General features: G+C 44.4%; 1 protein-coding gene and 1 long non-coding RNA gene across 12 annotated transcripts in view; both read left to right on the top strand.

The window, feature by feature from the left end:
* Positions 1-22,054, top strand: part of ZNRF3 (zinc and ring finger 3) — a 176,841-nt gene that overhangs the window by 96,787 nt on the left and 58,000 nt on the right. For all 11 annotated transcript variants that reach the window (XM_077950148.1, XM_077950149.1, XM_028827893.2 and 8 more), the window contains one exon: positions 10,266-10,391. In XM_077950148.1, coding sequence (XP_077806274.1) covers positions 10,266-10,391 — 126 coding nt within the window. The remainder of the gene's footprint in view (positions 1-10,265; positions 10,392-22,054) is intronic.
* LOC144331852 (uncharacterized) lies at positions 15,685-17,633 on the top strand. The gene is made up of 2 exons (XR_013399414.1): positions 15,685-16,361; positions 17,441-17,633. It is a non-coding gene; the product is annotated as an uncharacterized LOC144331852 (long non-coding RNA).

Genomic DNA, 22,054 nt, shown 5'->3' with positions numbered 1-22,054 from the left:
AATTTAGAATTAATTTAGCTTAAGGTTTCTATAGTCTACTGCACACTTTAAAAATATTTTTAACTTACGAGGCATCTTATCTACTTGAAACTAGCAACAGCCATTCTAAGTGAGGGTTTGTAAAGTCCGATACGAGATATACATGGGGCCATATGTAAGTTTCAACATAATTCTCTGACAAAATGAAAGTCTAGGGCATAGGAGATACTCAAGGGAAAAAGCGGATTTGAAATGCTTGCTGCTTCCCCAAGTTTCTGACAGGTCACTTCTCAGTTGTTCATTTGGTACAGAGGAACCAAATAAGTATAGAGGCTCTTTTTGGGTTTTCTCAAAAAAAGTGATACCCACTGGGAGAGACTCCAGCTGAGTGTTCCGAAAGCCAGAGTCCTCAGCCGAGAGAACTCCACAGTCCTCAGGCAGTTCCCAGCTGGAATTCTCTGTGAAACAGCAGCAACAGCCAGCAGCTTTTTAGTGTCTGGGGTAGTTTCTGACCCATCACAGTTACCCTCATTGCTATGACAACAGGGAGAATAACTATTCAGGTTCCGTTTGATTCTAGATCCAGAAAAAGGGTTAGGCTGTTTGTTCAAAGAGCAAAAGAATTGTCCGTTTCTTTGTACAATAGAAGAGGGAAAAAAATCCTTATGATTCAAGAGAAAAATGGGTGGGGCTGTCCTTTTTCCATTCCTTCACGTAAATTATAAGTCTTAGTTCTAGCCACCACACCTTATAAGAAAAGGTCTGGGACTGATGTGAAACTCTGTACCACAGCGACACCCTACCCTGGCCGATAGTGGCAAAAGAACAAAAGGAAGGAAGTTTCCCTTTTAAATCCCCAGGAATTTTTTGATGAGATAATATTACAGAGTGAAATGTCTCGTCCTCCTATTAGTTTAGTATTTGGCTCCTGTGTAACAGTAACCCACTTAGAAGCAGGCGGCTGTTTTGAAGTTATTTTAAACTCTCAGCCTAGTGTAGAGATTTGTAACCTTGGATAAAAGCACCACTAGCCCTAGTTTCAATTTTGCCCTTTCAGACATGTGGAAGGTGCACCAGTATATCTCAAGGATTTTGTACTGAAAGCTTCTTAAAGAGCTGGTCTTGGTTTCAAAGTTTGGCTTGATGTACCATACTCAAGGGAACATAGTTCTTTTTCTCCAGATATTTAACCTTGTCTGACATCGTCTTTTGGCTTCGAAGTTCCCCTACCTTCTTTGTCCATTAACAAAACATGAAACCACATGAAACCATGATAGTCAGTCTCACTGGGCTCTGAGGAAATTGAAGAAAGTTCATCTTCATATTTAAACATAAAACGAGTTGTTTGATACCTGGTACCAGAGATGGCCAGGTATATGCATTGCTTGTTGGTAGCATTTTGCCTTAGTAACTCTATTCAGAAATGCAAGTGGAATGTTCAGTGCCTCTTCTAGAGGTTATATCTGTGTCTGGGAGAAAACTGGAGCTTCTCAGAACAATCACCCTGGTTATTGTGTCTGCTGTCTCTGTAACACCCAAATCTATGTCACACTCTGATGCCACCTGGGAGCTATTTTTGGTTGCGAAGGGTGGTGAGAGCTACCGGTTCTTTCTCTTACTGTGTCTCCCTGAGTCATCACCAGCCCACATCCTGGATGGCTCCCAGAACAGCCATCTCAGACAAAGTCTCCCTTCAGATGTCCGCTCCTCAGTGCAGGGATCCTGTGGGGTCTCTCTTGGGCCTGATGAAATCCTTCCCTGCCTTTTCCAGTGAGGAGGACCCATAGAATCTGCTGGAACACTTGGAGAAAGGGAGTAATTATTTCTAGCATTGCATAAAATTTTTGATCAAAATCATTCACATGTCTGTTTATAAAAAGACAAAGCGTACATCACGGTTTATAATAAAAAAGAGCATTTTCTTGATTCACCTTCACTACCCCTGATTGCTCTTCCCAGAGGCAACTATTTTCAATTCTTTAGTGGTTTCTTTTGCTCTTCATCTTTGTGATTGTTTCTAAATTTCTGTAACTCTTATAGTCAATTGCAGAATAATGTGTTGACCTCCTTCTGTAGAAAAAGATTTTGCTTTTCACTCCCCTCTTCTCATTTCTGCATTCTTCCAATGTAGTTATATCACATAGGTCATACCCTGATTATGGGTTCCGATCCTGGTGTAACTTTTTGTTTTTTTTTTCTGGAGTTAATCATTGCTCCCCTCACCCTGGCCCTCCATTACTTTAGTTTGCTGTAACTATCACTTGTCATCCTCTTGTTCAGAACTATAAACTCTCCTCAGTATCATCTAACCCACTGGGTAATGAGTTATGTTTTTGTTGTTGTTTGTTTGTTTGGCTGTCCTGTAGCCTCATCCTTCTGGCCCCATCTGGACCTGTCCTTTAACAGGCTGGTTGCAAAGCCATCGTCCTGGGATTTCTCTTTATTTCTCTAATCTGTGGGAGTCCCTGTGCTTGGATCCCATGCCTGCCTTTTCCTTAGTTTTATTTCTTTGTTTTGTTGTTGCTGACAGCAACTCCTGAGGTTGGACATGGGTGGGAAAATTTGAGACTTGCTTTTTTGGGGAGGACATCTTCCATTCTCCCTCCCCTTCTACTGCCCTTTCAAGGTGCTGTCACGGTGAAGGGCACCAGTGTTGTGGTCTCTGTGTATAGTAAGCAGTAGCCACCCCAGCGTGCTTGGGCTGCTGTGGCCCCACAGCAAGGCCAAGGAGGAGCAGCCTTTGCTCCTATACCATTGCCAGTAAATCTTTTTTGTCCTGGGGATGTCTTTGATGACTCAATAATCAATAACTGTAAGAGCTAGGTCTTTCAAAGTTCATGCAGCAAGTTGATTAAATCCTGACGTATTTGCCCTGGTACCTCACTTAGCAGAGCAGAGACCCAAGTGGCTCACCAAAGACAGCAAGAGACATGGTAGCAGGCCTGCCTCCAGGCCAGAGATCATTTGTTCAGCCAGCAGTCATTTATTGAGCACCTGTTGGGTACAAAGCTCTGGGTAGGGTGAAAGGGGACTTCTGAATAAGACTGTCTTTCTAGAAGCAGGTGCCCATCTTAGAGGGGAGGCTGTAGGAACCAGTAAGCACCATACAAAGCATTTGAGACTCAAGAAGTATTAGTTGATTCAAGAAAGCTCCATGGAAGGGGTGACATTTAAGTTGGTCTTGAAGGGCAAAGTATTCTAGGTAAAGGCATAAAATACAAATGAACATGACAGGTCTAGAGAAGTTGAAGGATAGAGCTTTCCCATTGATGAAATGTCTACTGGTGTTACTATGTTGATGTATTTTATCTCATTTAATCCTTAAGGATGTCTGTATTTGTCCTTATCAGTTAAGACAGATGCTACAGTCTCCATTTTACAGATAAGAAAATCCATATGGAAAACATATAGGGGCATAGAGTGTGGAAGTACAGGCATTAGAGACTCAGAAGGGTGGGTGGAGGGGAGGAAGGGGAATGGGTTATGGGAAATTACTTAATGGGTACCATTTACATTATTCAGGTGATGGATACACTAAAAGCCCAGATTTCACCCACTGCACAATATAGCCATGTAACAAAATCACACTTCAATTTATACAAATAATTTTAAAAATCAAGGTTTATAGAAATCAACTCATCTGCCTAGGTGATGTGCATCATAAAAGGCAGAAGTGAGATTTCAACACAAGATTGCATGATCTCAAATCTCATTCCTTCCTTCCCAAAATATCCATTGGAACAAAATAAGGAGTGAGAGGGTAAGAGCGACAGTTTCATAATAATGTCAAACTCATGATAAAGGAGTGGGTAGGCATTTTCCTTCAGTTGACTTAAGCAAGATGTTGAGTATCCCAAAGTTATTGCACAAAGAGCAAAAGTAAAACAAAATCAAAGTTATAACCCAGGGCATATTTTCTGTTATACCCTTGTACTTTCATTGTAGCTTATTATTTGCATCAAGTTCTTCTGTGAATCTGCCCCAGAAGTTTTGCTTGTCTTCTCATTTCAGGCCATCCTTCCCCTTAGTATTCTCTGTTCGATGGAGTCTTGGTTCCAGTCTAAGGTTTCCATGTCTATTTGATTTTTTTCTTTATGTTTTCATTAGTAGTTCATTCTGATGTCCTTGAGTTCTTACAACTCAGCTGTTTTTAACTTTCTTAAAAATAATAAGGCGAAAACATAAATGTCAAGCATCTGACTAGGAAAGCCCTATGCATCCATGTATTTTAAGAAAGTAAACTCAGAAATGCCTGCAACTTTTAAATGCTTATATGCTACATTAAGTTCAAAGTTAATATGCTTGAACACCATACACTGAAGTATCCTACGAAGAATTTTGAATGATTAGGCATTCAGAACCACACAGATCTTGTATGTTGTCAGTGCCTATATGTCGCTGGCTGGTGTTAGCATGTGTGAATAACATGCCTGGTTTTTACCTGATGATTGCAGGGATGGCGTGGAAGCAGTGTCTAGCCGAAACTTTGGAAGAGTATAGGAATTTCTTGTGGAAAAGGTTCTTATTCTCTACAGATGATTGTTATCCAAATTAGGACCTTGGGATCTTTTAAAATTAGAGGCTAATAATTCTTTTTTATCTTTTAAAAAAAATTGAGACACAATCTTGCTATGTTGGCCAGGCTGGTCTCAAGCGCCTGGGTTCAAATCATCCTCCCACCTCAGCTTCCCAGTAGCTGGGATTGTAGTGTCACTATGCCTGGCTTAGGGCCCAGTATTTCTTAGGAGAAAGTAGAAATAAACATTTCATTGGGGCTATATCTTGAAAAATAAAAATGAAAGTAATGGTTTATATTTAAATTATAATTGCAGCCTTGGACTGATTTTTGAGAATAAACAAAGATTGAATCTCGTATGGGCAGTGTGGGGATATTCTCAGCAAAATTGTATAAGACTGTGCATATGGCCTTTACTTAGGTTTGAGTTCAGCCGGGTGCGATGGCTCATGTCTGTAATCCCAGCACTTTGGGAGTCCAAGGCAGGTGGATCACCTGAGGTCAGGAATTTGAGACCAGCCTGGCCAACGAGGTGAAACCCTGACTGTACTAAAAATACAAAAATTAGCCAAGTGTGGTGGTGGGTGGCTGTAATCCCAGCTACTCAGGAGGCTGAGGCAAGAGAATTGCTTGAACCCAGGAGGCAGAGGTTGCAGTGAGCTGAGATCTCACCACTGTGCTCCAGCCTGGGCAACGGAGACTCTGTCTAAAAAAAAAAAAAGTTGTTTTCCAACTGAGAGGACTCTCACTTTTTCCGAAGGTCTCTCTTAATCCTTTGATCATTCTCTGTGGAAGCTCCCATGCGTGTTTCTTCTTTAATCCTTAACTAGATTGTTTGCCATTGGCTTTGAGTAGAATCCAGTTGTTGACTAATAGGACTTTCATGGACTCTGTTAAATTCTGCATTGGTTGCTGATTTGCAGTTCTAGTTTGCAACTTATTTACATAGTTTAGTCACTATATCATCTGATATTCCAACAATTAGCAGGAGTTCCCTGTTGGATTAAATATTAGATTAAAATGTGTAAACTGGTCAGGTGCAGCAGCTCACACCTGTAATTCCAGCACTTTGGGAGGCCAAGGCAGAAGGATTGCTTGAGCCTAGGAGTTCAATACCAGCCTGGGCAACATAGTGAGACCTGTCTCTACATACACAAAAAAAGTCAATAAATGAGGTGGCAGGATTGCTTGAGCCTAGGAGGTCGAGGCTGCAGTAAGCTGTGATCGTGCCACTGCACTCCCATCTGGGGGACAGAATGAGACCCTGCCTTAAAAAAAAAAAAGGTGTTAACATAGTAGATGTCCAATTAATGGGAAAGGCCTCTCACTTTCCCCGTAAAATGCAAACAAAATGGTATGTTCATTTGCATTTTATACCTTTGCCTAGAATACTCCATCCTTGGGACAGGTCAGTTCACTAAGGAATATTTTCACATAATGACTACTTCTGCTTCTCTATAAAAACATCTCCAGAGCTCATAACTTGGAGCCCTTGGGAAAAGAGAACCTCAGAGTGGAAGTGGCTGGAGGCCTAGGGTAGTTGATACTGTCATCGGGGCTAGCTAACAGAGACCTGAATCATATAATATGGTATTCAATAGGTGGGTCAAAGGAGCCTGTTAGATTGAATTAACAGACTTGTGCTGGAGATGTAAACTGGAATAAGGATCTCAGGAGAGAAGGAACTTAAGGTGGAAGTGGGAAAGTGGAATGGATGGTTAGGTAGGTTTTTTATCCTCTGAGATGTGATCTTAGTGGCTTCTTTACCCTCCACAAGAGGGTAAAGCATCCCTCCCACTGGCACTTTAGAAAAATCTTTTTAGTTTTAAAGGCTTTCATTCCTGTTCACAAGTCAATGCCCTTTACGGGGCTGACGTGTTGCACTGCTAAGTCACCCACCCCAGTGTTGGGAAGATTTGATAGAGGAGTTTGGAGGAAAGTGGGAAGGAATGACTGCTTAGGAGAGGAGAGAGGCTGGCAGTGAAGTGCAGCCCAGGGCACTGGCCTGACAGCCCTAAGGGACCCCTGGGTGTGTTTGAGGCTTACGTAGTTCAGATTTCTGCATGCCTGGACACGCTCTCCACATGCTTTTCCTGAGGCCGTGTGTTCTGCTTCTTCAAGAGAGTAAGCCTCTGGCCTGGTCAGGCCCACTTCCACCTCACTGGCTGCAGTGGGTCAGGCCTGGGCTTTGGCTTCAGCTGCCTCTGGGTTCCCATTCCTTGTCTTCTTCCCATCCTCCACATCTGCCACTTTCCCAAGCCTCGTCATTTCTCCAGCTGTCCTCAACTATCCCTCCATTTCTTTCTACCGTGGCCTTAAGTCTTTGCGTCATGGGTGTTCAGCATTTGCAGACATTTAGCTTTGCCTCATGTCATATTTACTGTTGGTTTATTGTCATGCGTGTGTATGTGTGTTCTCCCTAACTTAGCATCTCTCAAAGTGTGTCCCATGAAATCACGTGATCAGATTAAATGCAAAACAAGTTTATAAACAAAGGGTAGGAAATGGTGGTTTTAGCAAAGGTTAAAAGCCCTATTAAACCATTGGCCACTGCAGAGCTTTAATTCACACATGTAGATCCTGAGTCCCTATGAAGAGCTTCTCAGTGTTATTTACTTGTGCAAGAACCTGTTTTTCATCTTGTGGTAGGTAGTATTCTGCAGGACACAGTTTCCTGAAGGGCTGCTGGAATTCACTTAGGCTCTGGAAGGGTAGAAAGCACATTGTCCTTCACTGTGGGATGTCCGTGTTAGCTGAGGACAGTGCTAGGCAGGGCGTAAGTCATTCCTGAGTAAGCTCTTAGGACAGTTGCTTTTTGTTTTTTTTTTTTAAACCTTTTAATTGTGAAATTCATATAAAATTCACCATTGTAATCATTTTAAAGCATGAAATTCAGTGGCATTTAATATGTTCACAGTGTTGTGCAATCTTCACCACCATCTAGTTCCAGAACGTTTCCATCACCCAAAAGGAAGCCCTGTACCCATTGAGCAGTCACTCCTCATTTGCCCCCTCCCTGCTGCCCCTGGCAACCACTAGTCTGCTTTCTGTCTCAATGGATTTGCCTCTTCTGGACATGTAATGGAATCATACAGTATGCGGTGTTTTGTGCCTGGCTCCTTTCTTTAGTAAAGTTTTGATATAGATGCAACGTCTTAGACCTGAGTGATGCCTCTGCTCCTCCAAAGCAACTCTTTATCATTGGTCAAACCCCATAAGTATATAAGTAACCAAAAGCAGCCATTCATCTGGAAACCTCCAAGTTGCGTGGCCAGGTTAAAAATTCTGTGGAATATTGGTTGCCGTTACCATGATTTGACCTGAGACTTCCGGAAGCTGGCTGAGCTGTGCTGGAGTGAGCCGGGTCTTGAGCCCTTTCCCGGAGGTCAGAGGTGCCTGAGCTGTTGACATAATTGGCTCATTCCTCTTGCTCACCTTTTTTCTAGTCGGAGGTCTCAGCATTTCAGACTACTCATTGTTTAATAACTGTAGAACATTCTAGAGTGGGCTGAATCCTGCGGGGGCATCCTGGAGGAAAGGTTGCACCACCCGCGGCACCACAGAACCTCCATTGGCCCTTCAGGCATATTCCGTGAGCCTGAAAGCTCCTGCAAATTTGGATGTCCCAGGGCCCTCTATCTCATATCTTGGAATTCCCAAGGGGTGGGGTATCTCTCATCCACTGTAAAGACAGCTGCTGGCCACCCTGTGCTCAGCAGTGGTGACCTCTCACCTGCCTTATGAACTTGTGCAACCCCTTTCCTGTTGTTTCATTGAATTGTCAAGGATCTCTCATTTTTGGCCTGCAACTTTTGCCCTCCACTTGTTGCTGTCTCTGGAGTCCAAGAATACCACTGCTGAAGAGGTTACCTGCCTGCCTAAAATAACTTCTTTCAGTACACCGTCTTCTGCCTAAGAACCTGTAATACTGTCTTGGTGTCCAGACTCCATCCTGATTTTTGAGCCCTTCTCTTTCCTTCTCAGTGTAGACAGTAACCCTTCCTACTCATCAGACTGGATGTATTCTTTTCCCCCCTCTATATCATCTCTTAGCAACTCCTCCCCAGGCTTGGAACTGACTTCCCTCTCTCATTTTGCCCTGGTCAGTCTAACACTTCCTTCGAAGCTCTCTCGAGGCTCAGCAGCTGCACAAAGCCTCTCCAGACATTCTAGCAACTCTTGCTGCCTGCACCAAACTCATGTTACACTTGAATACCACAGGATTTAGAGCTGGAAACTTTTTTTTCTAAGGATTTTATCTCTTAAACTTCCCCTGTCAGATGGTCAGCTCTCAGAGGAAGGGAGGATAAAGTAAGCAAGTGGAGTGGGAAGGCACTGGATTGTGAATCCAAGGGCCTGGAGACCTCCGGGTGTGCTACATACTGGCTATGTGTTGGAAAAGCCACTTATCTTGGATTTCTGTTCTTATCTGTAAAACAACCAGGGCACAAGGTGGGCGTATTAGTTTCCTATTTGCTGCTGTAACAAGTTTCTACAAACTTAGTGGCTTAAAGCAACACAAATATTTTCTCTTACAGTTCTGGAGGTCAGAAGTTCCAAACAGGTCTTCAGGGCTACATTCTTTCTGGAAGCTTGAGGGGAGAATCCATTTTTCATCTTTGTCAGCTTCTAGAGGCCATCCTCATTTCTTGATTAATGGCCCCCTCCTCCACCTTCAGAGTACATCAGCCTCTGCTTCTGTCATCACATCTGTTCTCCGTCTTTCTCATGCTTCCCTGCTTCCCTTATGAGGACCTTTGTGATTGCACTGGACCAACACAGATAATTCAGGGAATCTGTCCATCTCAAACTCAATCACATCTGCAAAGTCTCTGGCTGTGTCAGGTAACTTATGCACAGGTTCTGGAGATTGGGACATAGATATCTTGGGGACCATATTCTGTCTACAGTGTGTTCTTAGGTCTCTTGTGTTTCTAACTTGTCATGAATCTAAAGACATATTTCTTCCACTTATTTAAGAGCTTAGCACACACAGTGCTAGGCTTATCAACTTCTTGATAAGTTATGTTTATCCCTGAGGATTTCCTCTTCTCAGATTGTTATTAGGGATTCTAGGGCCTGGTACCACTCAATGATAGAACTGTGAGCACAGACCTTAGGGTTGTTCTGGTTTGACTGCACTTTCACACACAGAAATTTGACACTGCTTATCTACCCATCTTTGATTTTGTGCTTTGCAAATTTTGAAAAGACCTCAAAGAATTTTATCTGTTTCCCAGTAACCACGGGTAGCCTTTAAACAGCCTGTTAATTACACTGGTGATTTCTGTGGTCTCTGCATAGAGTCCGGGATGTGTTTCCAGATCCTCTTACGTAAGTTGAAGTAGACATGTTGTTGAAGTCTAGAAGCCAAACAATCTTGGATACTAACCTAGCTAGTCTTGTCTGTAATTGCTACTTAGTGTTAAATTTATGGTATTTCACAGCAATTTAGATTGGCATTTATATGGGAATTGTGCTGTTTTCTTTCCCTAGATCCTATTGGGCAGTTTCCACCTTGGATCACCATCACTTAAAAGGCAGTAAAGAAGCATGCATAATATACATTTATAATGGCTCTATTGTGTTCTCCCCAGTGCTCAGCTCATTGTGCTGAAATAAAATTCCCCTTGGGTTGAAAAACTGTCCCCACTCTTAAAATTTTAAGTTTTGACATTACTTTTGGCTATAGTATCTGAGAAATACACAGTATGAGTCAAGCAAACATGTAGCTTGCCTGCTGAAGTTTTCTTCCCATTTTATTTCCTAGATGCACCCACTGGGCCTATGTAATAACAATGACGAAGAGGACTTGTATGAATATGGCTGGGTAGGAGTGGTGAAGCTGGAACAGCCAGAATTGGACCCGAAACCATGCCTCACTGTCCTAGGCAAGGTAAGCACCAGGCCCTTGGAATCACTGTGTTTCTGGTTGGTGTTTTCTGCTCTTCCATTTCAGCATTCCTCAGATAGTTGATTACGGAGAAAAGCCATGCTAGCACAGTGCTTCTTCCCAGCGGAAGTTGTCTAAGGTGGGGACTGAGACATGCCTTATAGTGGCCCACCAGTGTTTACAAGCCCAGACTCAGAGAGACTGCCAGTCTCAGAGTGGGCTCTAGCCTCTTGTCCACCATGTGGCCTTGGGCAAGTTGCTTCACTCAAGGAGTCTTAGTTTCTTATCTGTGAAATGGGCTAATAATAGAGATTCACAATACTTTATCTTACACCCTTGGGGCAAGATGTTTCAGAATTCTGAGATTTGGGGGGTTTAGAAAGGCATTAAGGGGTATAGATTTTATATTAAGTAACCTCCAAGAGACCCAGGGAAGCACTCAGTAACCAAACACATTCACATTTGTATAGCAAACCATAGGGATCTTCACATTAAGTGGGATAACTAAAATCTAAATAACCTAATGTTAGTTCACGGCAGCTTTGCCTCCAGATGAGTTTCAGGTCCATTAAGTTTTGCTGCCAAGTAAGTTATGGGAAAATGTTTGGGTTTTAGAGCTTTTTTTGGTTTCAGAATGGCAGACAGCAATTATGGTCCTGTATTAGAACTTACCTCATAGGTGGTTAGGAGGTGAGATGAGATGCAAACGCCTCACACAAAAGTAAGCCCTCAATAAACGTTTGCTGCCATTGGCTACCATCACTCCATTTAGAAGTACTAAAAAAGACATTTTAGCCAAGAGGGTCAGCATTACTTTGACTGCAGTATAAGATAGAAATAAATTTACTTTGGAAAGGCACTCATCAACAATCTTAAAATATGACAGGTAACAACCTGTTTTAAACTGGATTTTGTTTAAACTGCATCATTTTGTTAAAAAGAAAGGTTTAGAGAAGGTGATTTGAAGTTTGGTTGGGAGAAAGGTGGTCTCTCCTAAGGATAGTGGTACTGACTGGATATCTGTTATATTCTCAAAAGCTGCCATTCTAGGTACCATGGGGAGAGAGCTGGGGCAAAAAACTGTCCTGGTTCGTAACCTCTTGAGGCTCTCTTTGAGAAATCCAGGAGAGAGAAGGGGTAGTTTTGAAGCAGGGTGCTAGAGAGGGGAGACTTTCCAGACTTAAAGTAGTCCCTGCCATTGTCTCTTGAAAGACCTTTGGCCCCAGGTACAGGTCTAATCTATTTGTGGTTTTTGCATCCCTCCTGTCTTCTGAATAACTTCAAGTCACTTGTCAAGTTTTCCTGCCCTTTAGTTGGAAAAAAGAACCCCACAGGAATTATTAGCTGTTTGCTTTACAGTTCACAAAGTTGAATCGAGGTGTTTTAGGTGGCTCAGGCCCTGATACTTCATCGTTTAAATAATTGGCCAGAGCTGCTTAGTGGTGGTAGGAGAGCAATGACCCCCTTGAGGATATTTTAGTGTTTTCCTAGGAGAAATGCCAGCTACATCTACAGGGTAGGAACAGTGCTTTCCTTGTAGGCATTACGCTCCTATTATAACATTTTCTCCTGTACTTTAACTGCTGTTATGCAGGAATCGGCTCCTTGGCTTCATTTGCTTTGCCCCAGTCTGGTGGGGCTCCATCTTTTTGTCTCTCGCATCTATAAATGGGTTGGAACAGGGATCACAGGGTCATCCTGTAGTTCTCCCATGGTTTAGTGGTGGGGAAACTTGCTGAAGTCACTCGGAGAACCCAACTATTTCCTCTTCTGCCTGGAACAACCATGTAGTGGTTTTACTTGGAGAGTTTTGTATGATTTGGCCTGCTGGCCTGTGATGCCAGGGGGAATAAAAAACCCTAGGCATATATTGAATCATTAAGTGCTTCTTAAGTTGATTCATTCTCCAAATATTTATTGGATGCAGGGGCCCAGAAGCTGAGCATGTGGTTCTACCTGCTTGCAAGCAGCAGCCCCCACGTTTCTCTGGAAAGGCTGATGGCGGGCAGCATTTGCACATGGTTAGTCATTGCAGTTTGGCTTTGAGTTTACACCTGAATAAAATCATTAGCACAAAGCTTGGGCCAAGGAAAGACAGTTTTGCATTTGTTTAAAGCCTGGGCCGGTGCGGGAGGTGCGATGAGTCAAGATCTCTGTCTCTTCCTCTCTTGCTCTCCTGCCTCCCCTCTCTCTTTCTCTCATCATCTTCTTAAAGTGTGGTTGTTCTCAGTCTCAATTTCATTAACTTTGACAACTGCGTTTTCTTGTTTTCTGAGCCCCCAGGGGCTGGTAGCAAAAAAATAGGTTAAAGGAAGGCAAAGTGATTCCCGCAGCTTAGTCCCTGCAGAATTCATGATTTTCCATCCATTTCTTGGCTCTGAAAAAGCGGGCAGTGGACAGAGGCAGAAAAGGCATAGGAGGAAAACAGCCAAGCTAGCTTGAGGGTGGGGGCTCCTTCCTGTGGATGTTGAAACTTGTTGAAGACCCACGAAGGGAGGACTCTGTCCGCTGCAGGCGGGCCAGGCATTCGGAAAAGCCTGTGGGGGAAGAGGGGTGGCCTAGACACAGGCTAACCCCCTCCCCAGCACCCACCCTCTTCACCCACCCACCCACTCATAGACAATGCCACAGGGCGAAACCTTGAAATAAGAGAGGAATGTCCTAAATTAAAACATGTAAATGCCTCTCCAAGAGTTCAAATAAAATTTCATTTTAAAAGCAAAAGACATAAACTTGTCACCTCGGTTTATTACTGAGTGCTTTTGAACTTCTCAGAAAAGAACGCTCTAAACTCATGAGAGAAATATGATTTATGATCCCCTCCTTCTCTTCTTTTCCATTCTGTGGGAGGAGGTACAGACAGGATCAGCTAGGGAGGCAGAGCTGGGATGAGGGCAAGCCCCCACGGGGGAGCAGCAGGCCAGGGCGCCAGGCCAGACCCTGCCTCAGACCAGGCATGGACACATCTCTCCAGCTTTCTGAGCCTCTCTCTTGTACTTAATGTGAAGAGGCTGTTCTGGGTTCCTTGTTCTTCTAATATTTTGAGCTTCTGTATCATATTTAAAATCTTTCTTTGATATTCTAGTTTGGAGAGATTCTACTTACAGCATTGAAAGACAGACTCTGTTACCTGTGACAGTTTAAGTCCTAAAAAGTTAAAATAGAATAAAATTGACATTTCTTAGAGTTTGCTATTAAGTAAGGGTGTTGGCCAGGCATGGTTGCTCACACTTGTAATCCCAGCACTTTGGGAGGCTGTGGCGGGCAGATCACTTGAGGCCAGGAGTTTGAGACCAGCCTGGCCAATATGGCAAAATCCTGTCTCTATTAAAAAAACAAAATTAGCTGGGAGTGGTAGTGCGAACCTGTAGTTCCATCTACTTGGGAGGCTGAGGCAGGAGAATCGCTGGAGGTGGAGGTTGGAGTGTGCTGTGATTGTGCCACTGTACTCTAGGCTGGGCGACAGAGGAAGACCCTGTCGCCAATCAATCAATCAATCAGTCAATCAATGTAAGGGTCTTAAACCATCGCCAAATCATAGGAGTCTATGTTTATGTCCCGGGCATTTTAACCCTCCAATTCAATCAGTGTTTATTAAGCATCTTATAGAGCTCCTAAGAATTTTGAAGGTTGACTTTAATAGCTTCACCTGTGGAGAGTCTCATGGCCGGGAGCATGAGAGGTGCTGGTGTTTCTAGCAAAGCCTGGTTTGCCCTGACTCTGTAACTCATGGCAGAATAAATGCCCCATAACCACCACCCCATGTTAGAGAAGATTCTTAGGGAGAGGTTTGGAAAACAGCATGGGCCAGGCATGGTGGCTCATGCCTGTAATCCTAGCACTGTGGGAGGCTGAGGCGTGCCGATTGCATGAGCTCAGGGATTTGAGACCAACCTGGGCAACATGGCAAAATACCATCTCTACAAACAACACAAAAATTAGCCAGTCATTGTGGTGCATGCCTGTGGTTTCAGCTACTTGGGAGGCTGAGGTGGGAGGATTGCTTGAGCCCAAGAGGTCAAGGCTGCAGTGAGCTGAGATTGTGCCACTGCCCTCCAGCCTGGCCAACAGAGAGACCTTCTCTCTCCCAAAACACACACAAAAAAAAAAGAGAGAGAAAAAGAAAAACAACATGATCAACAGGCATGGTTTTAGCTCTCTCCAAGGCTTAAGAGTACAATGTGGGGAAATTAAGAAAAGGACAAGAAAGGGAATGTCATATTACAGAGACCCAGCCTTGACTGACTGACCTCGGAAAAGGTACTTCATTTCTCGGTGCATTCTTTGTGCAGCAGGGCTGATGCTGCCTTTGTCATTGTAGTGGGGGGTCTACGAGATATTTATGGAGCACTTAGCTCAGAGCCTGGCTTATGGGAAATGTTGGATGACCATGTAGAAGTCAGCCATCAGGTATTGGGTGCTCGCCGAGTGCTGAGAGCTTTACCTATGCTGTCTCCTTTAATTGTTAAGGCTAATTTGAGATCCAATCCAGATTCTCATTTTACCATGAGCAAATCGAGTCCTAGAGAGTTCTCTACATAACCTGAGATTGAATAGCTCAGAAGAGCCAAGATCTGAAATAAGACCCTTCTGCTTCTCTTTGCAGATCTGAAATAAGACCCTTTCTTCTGGCCAGGCGTGGTGGCTCACACCTGTAATCCCAGCACTTTGGGAGGCCGAGGTGGGAGGATCACAAGGTCAGGAGATCAAGATTATCCTGGCTAGCACAGTGAAATCTCATCTCTACTAAAAATACCCAAAATTAGCCGGGTGTGGTGGCAGGCGTCTGTAGTCCCAGCTACTCGGGAGGCTGAGGCAGGAGAATAGCATGAACCCACAAGGCAGAGCTTGCAGTGAGTTGAGATCATGCCACTGCACTCCAGCCTGGGCAACAGAGCGAGACTCTGTCAGAAAACAAAAAACAAAAAAACAACCCTTTCTTCTCTTTGCCTCCTTTTGTCTTTGCCAGTTTTTCTAGATAAGAATCAGATGCTCACCTGGGCATGGTGGCTCACACCTGTAATCTGAACACTTTGAGAGGCTGAGTCAGGAGAGTTGCTTGAGGCCAGCAGTTCAAGACCAGTTTGGACAACATAGTGAGACCTCCTGTCCACAAAAGAATAAAAATAAATAAATAAATAAGCTGGGCATGGTGACACACGCCTGTAGTACTAGCTACTCAGGAGGCTGAGGCAAGAGGATCGCTTGAGCCCAGGAGTTCGAGGCTGCAGTGAGCCATGATCATGCCAGTGCACTATAGCCTGGGATATAGAGTGAGACCCTGTTTCTCTCCCTCTTCCCGCCCCCACTACCCTTAGCCCCCCAAAAAAGAAAAGAAATCAGATGCCTTTTAGTAGTCACAGGCTTGGTTAAAACTGTTAGTTCCACATAATAGAAACTCAGCCTGAGCTCTGTTGAGCAGAAAGAGGAATTTGCTCTGAGGATTCTGGGCTGTGTCACAGAACCCATGACAGGGGTACCGATGCCCTTGCACAGCAGCTGACTCCAGGGCTTGGATGCCAGCGGCCCCCTCCTCAAGTCTTCTCCATCCATGCATCTGCTCTATTCTCTCACTCCCCATTTGGTAGGAGACACAGCCCCCCAGTATCCCTGGGCCTGAACTCTCTGGGTTTTGAGTCTGAAAAATTCCAGAAAAGGGATTCATTGGCCCATCTTGGACTGGGGGTTCATCCTTAGGCTAGTCAACTGTGCCCCAGGGGCTGCGCTGCCATGGGTAGGGAGCAAGGGGGAGATGTGTTCTCCAGAAGAGAGCTGGTGGCAGGCAGTGCTGGGCTGCCATCCTCATAGCAGGCCCCTGCAGTCACTAAGTCATGTATGTGATCATGAGCTTGTGGGCGATGTCCTCAGTCTATCTCTGAGTCATTCAGAGAAGGTTCGGTTGGAAGGAACTCACGGTCTATATGTACTACGTAGAATCAAATCCTCTTCTTCCCCTGAACACAGAGAGAGATTGTGGTGAGTGAAAAGTGAGTCCACGTGGACTGGAGGAGTTGGGCAGGTTTACAGAGGGGGAGTTGTGTAAGACAAAGGTACGAGGAGACAGGATGAGGTAGGAAAAGAATCTCCAGAACAGGGCAGAAGAAAAGGGAGCAAGATGTTCTTCAAGGAGCATTGAAAGCTGCTGCGGAAGGAAGAGGCTCTCAAGTTAAAGAGTTTGGTGTTCATTCTCTAAAGAACTGGGAGCCACTGAAGGCTTCTGACAAAAGAGCGGGTATTGTAGGATCTGTGTTCTGGGAATGTTCGCTTGGTAGTGGCATCTATTCTGGTTGCAGAGAGATCAAGTTACTCTGCCACTAGATGTTTTGAGGAACCCAGTGGACCCAGACATCTATTCTTTTAAATGCTTTAGCGGGGTTCAAGCCAGTGAAATTACTGAGGGCTCTTCATGTTTGCCATCTCTCCTTTCTCTGTTTACACATTTAGGCAAATGTGAAATGTAGAAGCAACATGTCCAACAGCATGGGAAGGTGGAAAACTATGTTGAGAGGGAGGAGAGCTGGTTTTTAATCCGGCTCTTCTGATAAGCAGCGGGGAAACCAAGGTACGAGGGGTGGATGGAAAATTGAACCATATGGTCAGCCCACTAACCCACGTCCAGCCCTCAGTGTCTTGGGAACTTCTTTGCAAAGCACAAATACAGACTCTGGTAATCAAAATCACCAGAAGACAGAGAACAGAGTCAAAGGAAGCTTGACTTTTCAAAGTGGTTGGGGGAGGGGGACCATGTAAGGGTTAAGACTTGGGTTTAGTCATCATACTAACACAGGTTCCAACCCCAGTTCTAACCCTTTTTTGAGACAGGGTCTTGCTTTGTTGCCCAGGCTGGAGTGCAGTAGCATGATCATGGCTCACTCAGCCTCAAACTCCCGGGCTCAAGTAATCCTCCCACTTCAGCCTCCCAAGTAGCTGGGACTACAGGTGTGGGCCACCATGCCTAGCTAGTTTAAAATTTTTTTTTGTAGAGACAGGGTCTCAATATATTATCCAGGCAACAGGCTCCTAGGCTCAAGCAATCCTTCTGCCTCCCAAAGTGCTGGGATTACAGGCATGAGCCAACCGCACTCAGCCCCAAGCCTTCTAAGCTCTGTGAGCTCCTGCAGTCGCTTAACCCCTCTGCGTGTTTAGATGGGAACAGCCCCTAAAGGAGATAATGTATATCAAGTGTTGATCACATTCCTGGCACAACCAAAAGCACTAAACCAAATGGTGACTCTTATTGTCCATCTTCTGTTCCTTTCTCCCTCCCTTATTGTCCTTCAGTTCCTTTTTTTTTGAGACGGAGTTTCACTCTTGTTGCCCAGACTAGAGTGCAATGGCACAATCTTGGCTCACTGCTGCCTCCGCCTCCTGGGTTCAAGCGATTGTCCTGCCTCAGCCTCCTGAGTAGCTGGGATTACAGGCATGCGCCATCACGCCCGGATAACTTATTTTTGTTTTTTGTTTTTTAGTAGAGACGGGGTTTCTCTATGTTGGTAGGGCTGGTCTCAAACTCCCGACCTCAGGTGATCCGCTCACCTCAGCCTCCCAAAGTGCTGGGATTACAGGCATGAGCCACCGCGCCCGGCCCCTTCAGTTCCTTTTATCACTCAAAATGGTATTATTTAAGGAGTCAAATACGTAGAGACAGAAAGTAGAATGGTGGTTCCTGGGGTGGGGTAAGGGACAAGGGGAGTTGTTTAATGGGTATGAAGCTTCCATTTGAGAAGAGGAAAAAGTACTGGAGATGAGTGGTGGTCATGGTTGGATGACAGCGTGAATATGCTTAATGCCACTGAACTGTGCACTTAAAAATGATTACAGTGGCAAATTTCATGTTATGTATATTTTACCGCAGTTACAAAAACAATGGTATTACTTAAATCATTTCATAATTATATGGAAGTTGAGGGCAGTGGGTATAAAAAAAAATAAGCATTTTTTTTTTCCTTAAGTGATGGAGCATAGTTGCTCCAGGAAAGAAGTGAGTGACTGATGTTACTGAATCCTGGGGGAAAGCAAACCCTGCATCCCATAGAATGTTATTCCCAGGGAGGGTTATGGATAATCTAGGTACAGTACAATGAGGACAGAGACCAAACCCTTCTTTGTGCATCAGGCTGCCCTGGGGAAATTTCCTACTTATATTTCAAAGAATAACTCCCAAAATAGAGAATTTTGGGGAAGGGAAGACAGACTTTTGTTATCCTCTCTTCATGACAAAGTGGATGGAGGACAGGAAAATAAAACTTATTGAAATCCAAGGTTAGGCGCGGTGGCTCACACCTGTAATCCCAGCACTTTGGGAGGCCGAGGCGGGTGGATCACGAAGTCAGGAGATTGAGACCATCCTGGCTAACACGGTGAAACCCCATCTCTACTAAAAATACACTGTATATTCTGTGTTTTAAAGATTTCTCAGATTATAATTCCTAATTTATATCAATAGATATAACCGAATCAGAAGTTCTTGGGTTTCTGAATCATTTTTGAGAATGTGAAAGGAGACCTGTAATCTGAGTTCATTGAGCTGGCATTATGGCTCCACTGTAAAGATGATCTCAGAGAGCTTAACTGGGTTAGAGAAACCCTTTTATAAAATTAGTGGAAATGAACAGAAACTAGAGGACGATACAGGGAGTAAAGGTGAGCTATTCTGTTCTGCAGTACTGGGGCCAAAAGAATGTTGGTTCTGAAATGTTAGTAATTTGAGTAAAACCAATGGGTTGCAGTTTTCCACATTTAATAACAAACAACCAGACAGTGAATTTGAAGAACTTCAGTGAAGAAGATCTCCATATCTTTGCTGCTTGCATTGGGATATAACATTCAGCCTTGACACAGAACAGAGCTTACCTGGATGGGTCTTTACTTGAGACAGGAACTTGGGTAAAGCTACAGAGTTTTTTACAAGTCATGTAGATGTTGTGGGGATGAGGGGCTTTATTCTTTTTATGCTTTTTTTTTTTTTTTTTTTTTTTTTTTTTTGAGAAGGAGCCTTGCTCGGTGGCCCAGGCTGGAGTGCGGTGGTGCGATCTTGGCTCACTGCAAGCTCCGCCTCCCGGGTTTACACCGTTCTCCTGCCTCAGCCTCCTGAGTAGCTGGGACTACAGGCGCCCGTCACTACGCCCAGCTAATTTTTTTGTATTTTTAGTAGAGACGGAGTTTCACCGTGTTAGCCAGGATGGTCTTGATCTCCTGACCTCGTGATCCGCCCATCTCGGCCTCCCAAAGTGCTGGGATTACAGGCGTGAGCCACCACGCCCGGCCAAGGGGCCTTATCCTTCCACATACCATTCTCATTTGGGGTTTTGATCACAGATATGTATTTCCTGGGATACCTGAGTGCCCTGGGCTTTAACCCAAGTCCGGCTTAAACACTCCTGTGTGGTGAGATTCTCAAAGAGGGACGATTGGGCTGGAATCCTTGGGTCTGATTTTCTGTGGGAAGGGGAAGAGGCTAACTGTCCCATGGACCTGGTCACAGCTGTTCCACATCACAGGTCTTGGCCTCGCCAGGCCTTCTCTGGTCAGTGAAACAAGTAGGTATTTGTCACGTACCTGAGCACGGGGCACCCTGACTGTTGCTTATTGATTGCCATGGCATCCCTGAAAGCACGCTGCAACTATTTGGGACTGACCTGTGCGGTTTCCCACATTTAATAACAAACAACCAGACAACAGCCTGGTCCTCTTATCACATTGTTTCCAAATGGGAGCAATTTTCACCCCAGAGGACACTTAGCAATGTCTGGAAACGTTTCTGGTCTTCAGAAATGTCAGAGTTGGGAGGTGGGAGTGGGGGTGCTTACTGGTATCTAGTGGAATTCCCCTTCCTCCTTCATTCCTTTCTTTGCCCCATTGCCTGCCATGAACAACAGGTTCCCGGTAGCCTTCATGCTATGGTTCTGTTGGGAATTGGTGCTCTGGCACATTCATCTCTCTTGAGGAGTGCGAAGAGCCTAGATCTTAAAGCTGAACAGCTGAGGTGCAAGTGATCGTTCTGTTCAGTAAGAGCTGGGTTACTTTGGGCTGGTTAACCTCTCTGCCTCCGTTTCTCCATACCCCCTCTGTAAAGAGAATTCTGATAATTAAAAAAAGAATAATGTGGCTGGGTACAGTGGCTCACACCTATAATCCCAGCACTTTGGGAGGCGAGAGGATTACTTGAAGTCAGGAGTTCCAGACCAGCCTGGGCAACAAGTGAGAACTCATTTCAACAAAAAAACAAAAAAAATTAGCCGGACATGGTGGCACACACTGTAGTCTCAGCTACTCAGAAGGTTAACATGGGAGGATCATTTGAGCCCAGGAGTTCAAGGCTGTAGTGAGCTATAATCACAAAACTGAGAGTGAGACCCTGGCTCTTAAAAAAGTAAATAAAATAAAAAGTATGGCCCAGGCGTGGTGGCTCACGCCTGTAATCCCAGCACTTTGGGAGGCTGAGGCGAGCGGATCACCTGAGGTCAGGAGTTCGAGACCAGCCTGGCCAACATGGTGAAACCCCGTCTGTACTAAAAATACATAAATTAGCCGGACTTGGTGGTGGGCACCTGTAATCCCAGCTATTCGGGAGGCTGAGGCAGGAGAATCGCTGGAATCTGGGAGGCAAAGGTTGCAGTGAGCCAAGATCGCGCCACTGCATTCCAGCCTGAGCGACAGAGCGAGACTCCATCTAAAAAAAATAAAAAAGTATGTAAAGTTCTTGGAATATGTGAATACTCAAGAAATATCACTATTAATTTCTAAACATACTCCTACCAAGCAGATGGAAGTCCCTTTTCTAAGGTGAGCAAGATGAGTTTCTTGTTGAGGAGGAAGTTCGGAAAGCTCTTCATATTTATTTTAAGGAATATTTGGGTAGCTATCTCCTGTATTTGGTTAAAAATGGATGCAAGCAAGAAACTTAGTAAAGGAAATCAGATCGGAAAGAAAAGATTGGGATGATGTAAGTGGAAAAACTCAGGGAATACCAGTTTTCTTCTAAGGTCGTATGTATGATTTGAAAGTCACAAAATTTTAATTTGATGCTTTTCATCTACACCTAAATCTTCCATGAACCTCTTGGTTAAAAGGCTATATTAAGCAGAATACTTTTAAAAAACTAGATCAGAGACATTTTTAGCTAAAAAAGGCTAACTGAAACCATTATTTGAGATCCACTGGGAGGCTTAAGAGAGTTTAGAAGATAGAGTGAATGAACAGAACAAATGATGTGTCTGTCAAGCTGAGGAGCACAGGCGGCTGGCCACCTCCCAGGATGGGGGGAAGCCTAGCTCTAGACACTCCTCCCTGCCACTGTCCCCATCCATTGAATCAGGCTCTTGATGCAAAAAGGGTCACAAATGAGGCTAAACCAGAAAACTAGAGATGGTATGACTGGCCAGCTGAAAAGCCCATCAAAAATAGCTACTGAAGCCACATGCGGTGGCTCACGCCTGTAATCCCGACACTTTGGGAGGCCGAGGTGGACAGATCTCTTGAGGTCAGGAGCTTGAGACCAGCCTGGCCAACATGATGAAACCTCATCTCTAATAAAAATTAAAAAAAATTAACCAAGTGTGGTGGTGGGTGCCTGTAATCCCAGCTACTCAGAAGGCTGAGGCAGGAGAATTGCTTGAACCCGGGAGGTGGAGGTTACAGTGAGCCGAGATTGTGCCACTGCACTT

Source organism: Macaca mulatta, chromosome 10 (assembly GCF_049350105.2).
Source record: "Macaca mulatta isolate MMU2019108-1 chromosome 10, T2T-MMU8v2.0, whole genome shotgun sequence".
NCBI lineage: Eukaryota > Metazoa > Chordata > Mammalia > Primates > Cercopithecidae > Macaca > Macaca mulatta.
The sequence above is the reverse complement of the archived record's forward strand: the minus strand, read 5'-3'. Positions and strand labels throughout refer to the sequence as shown.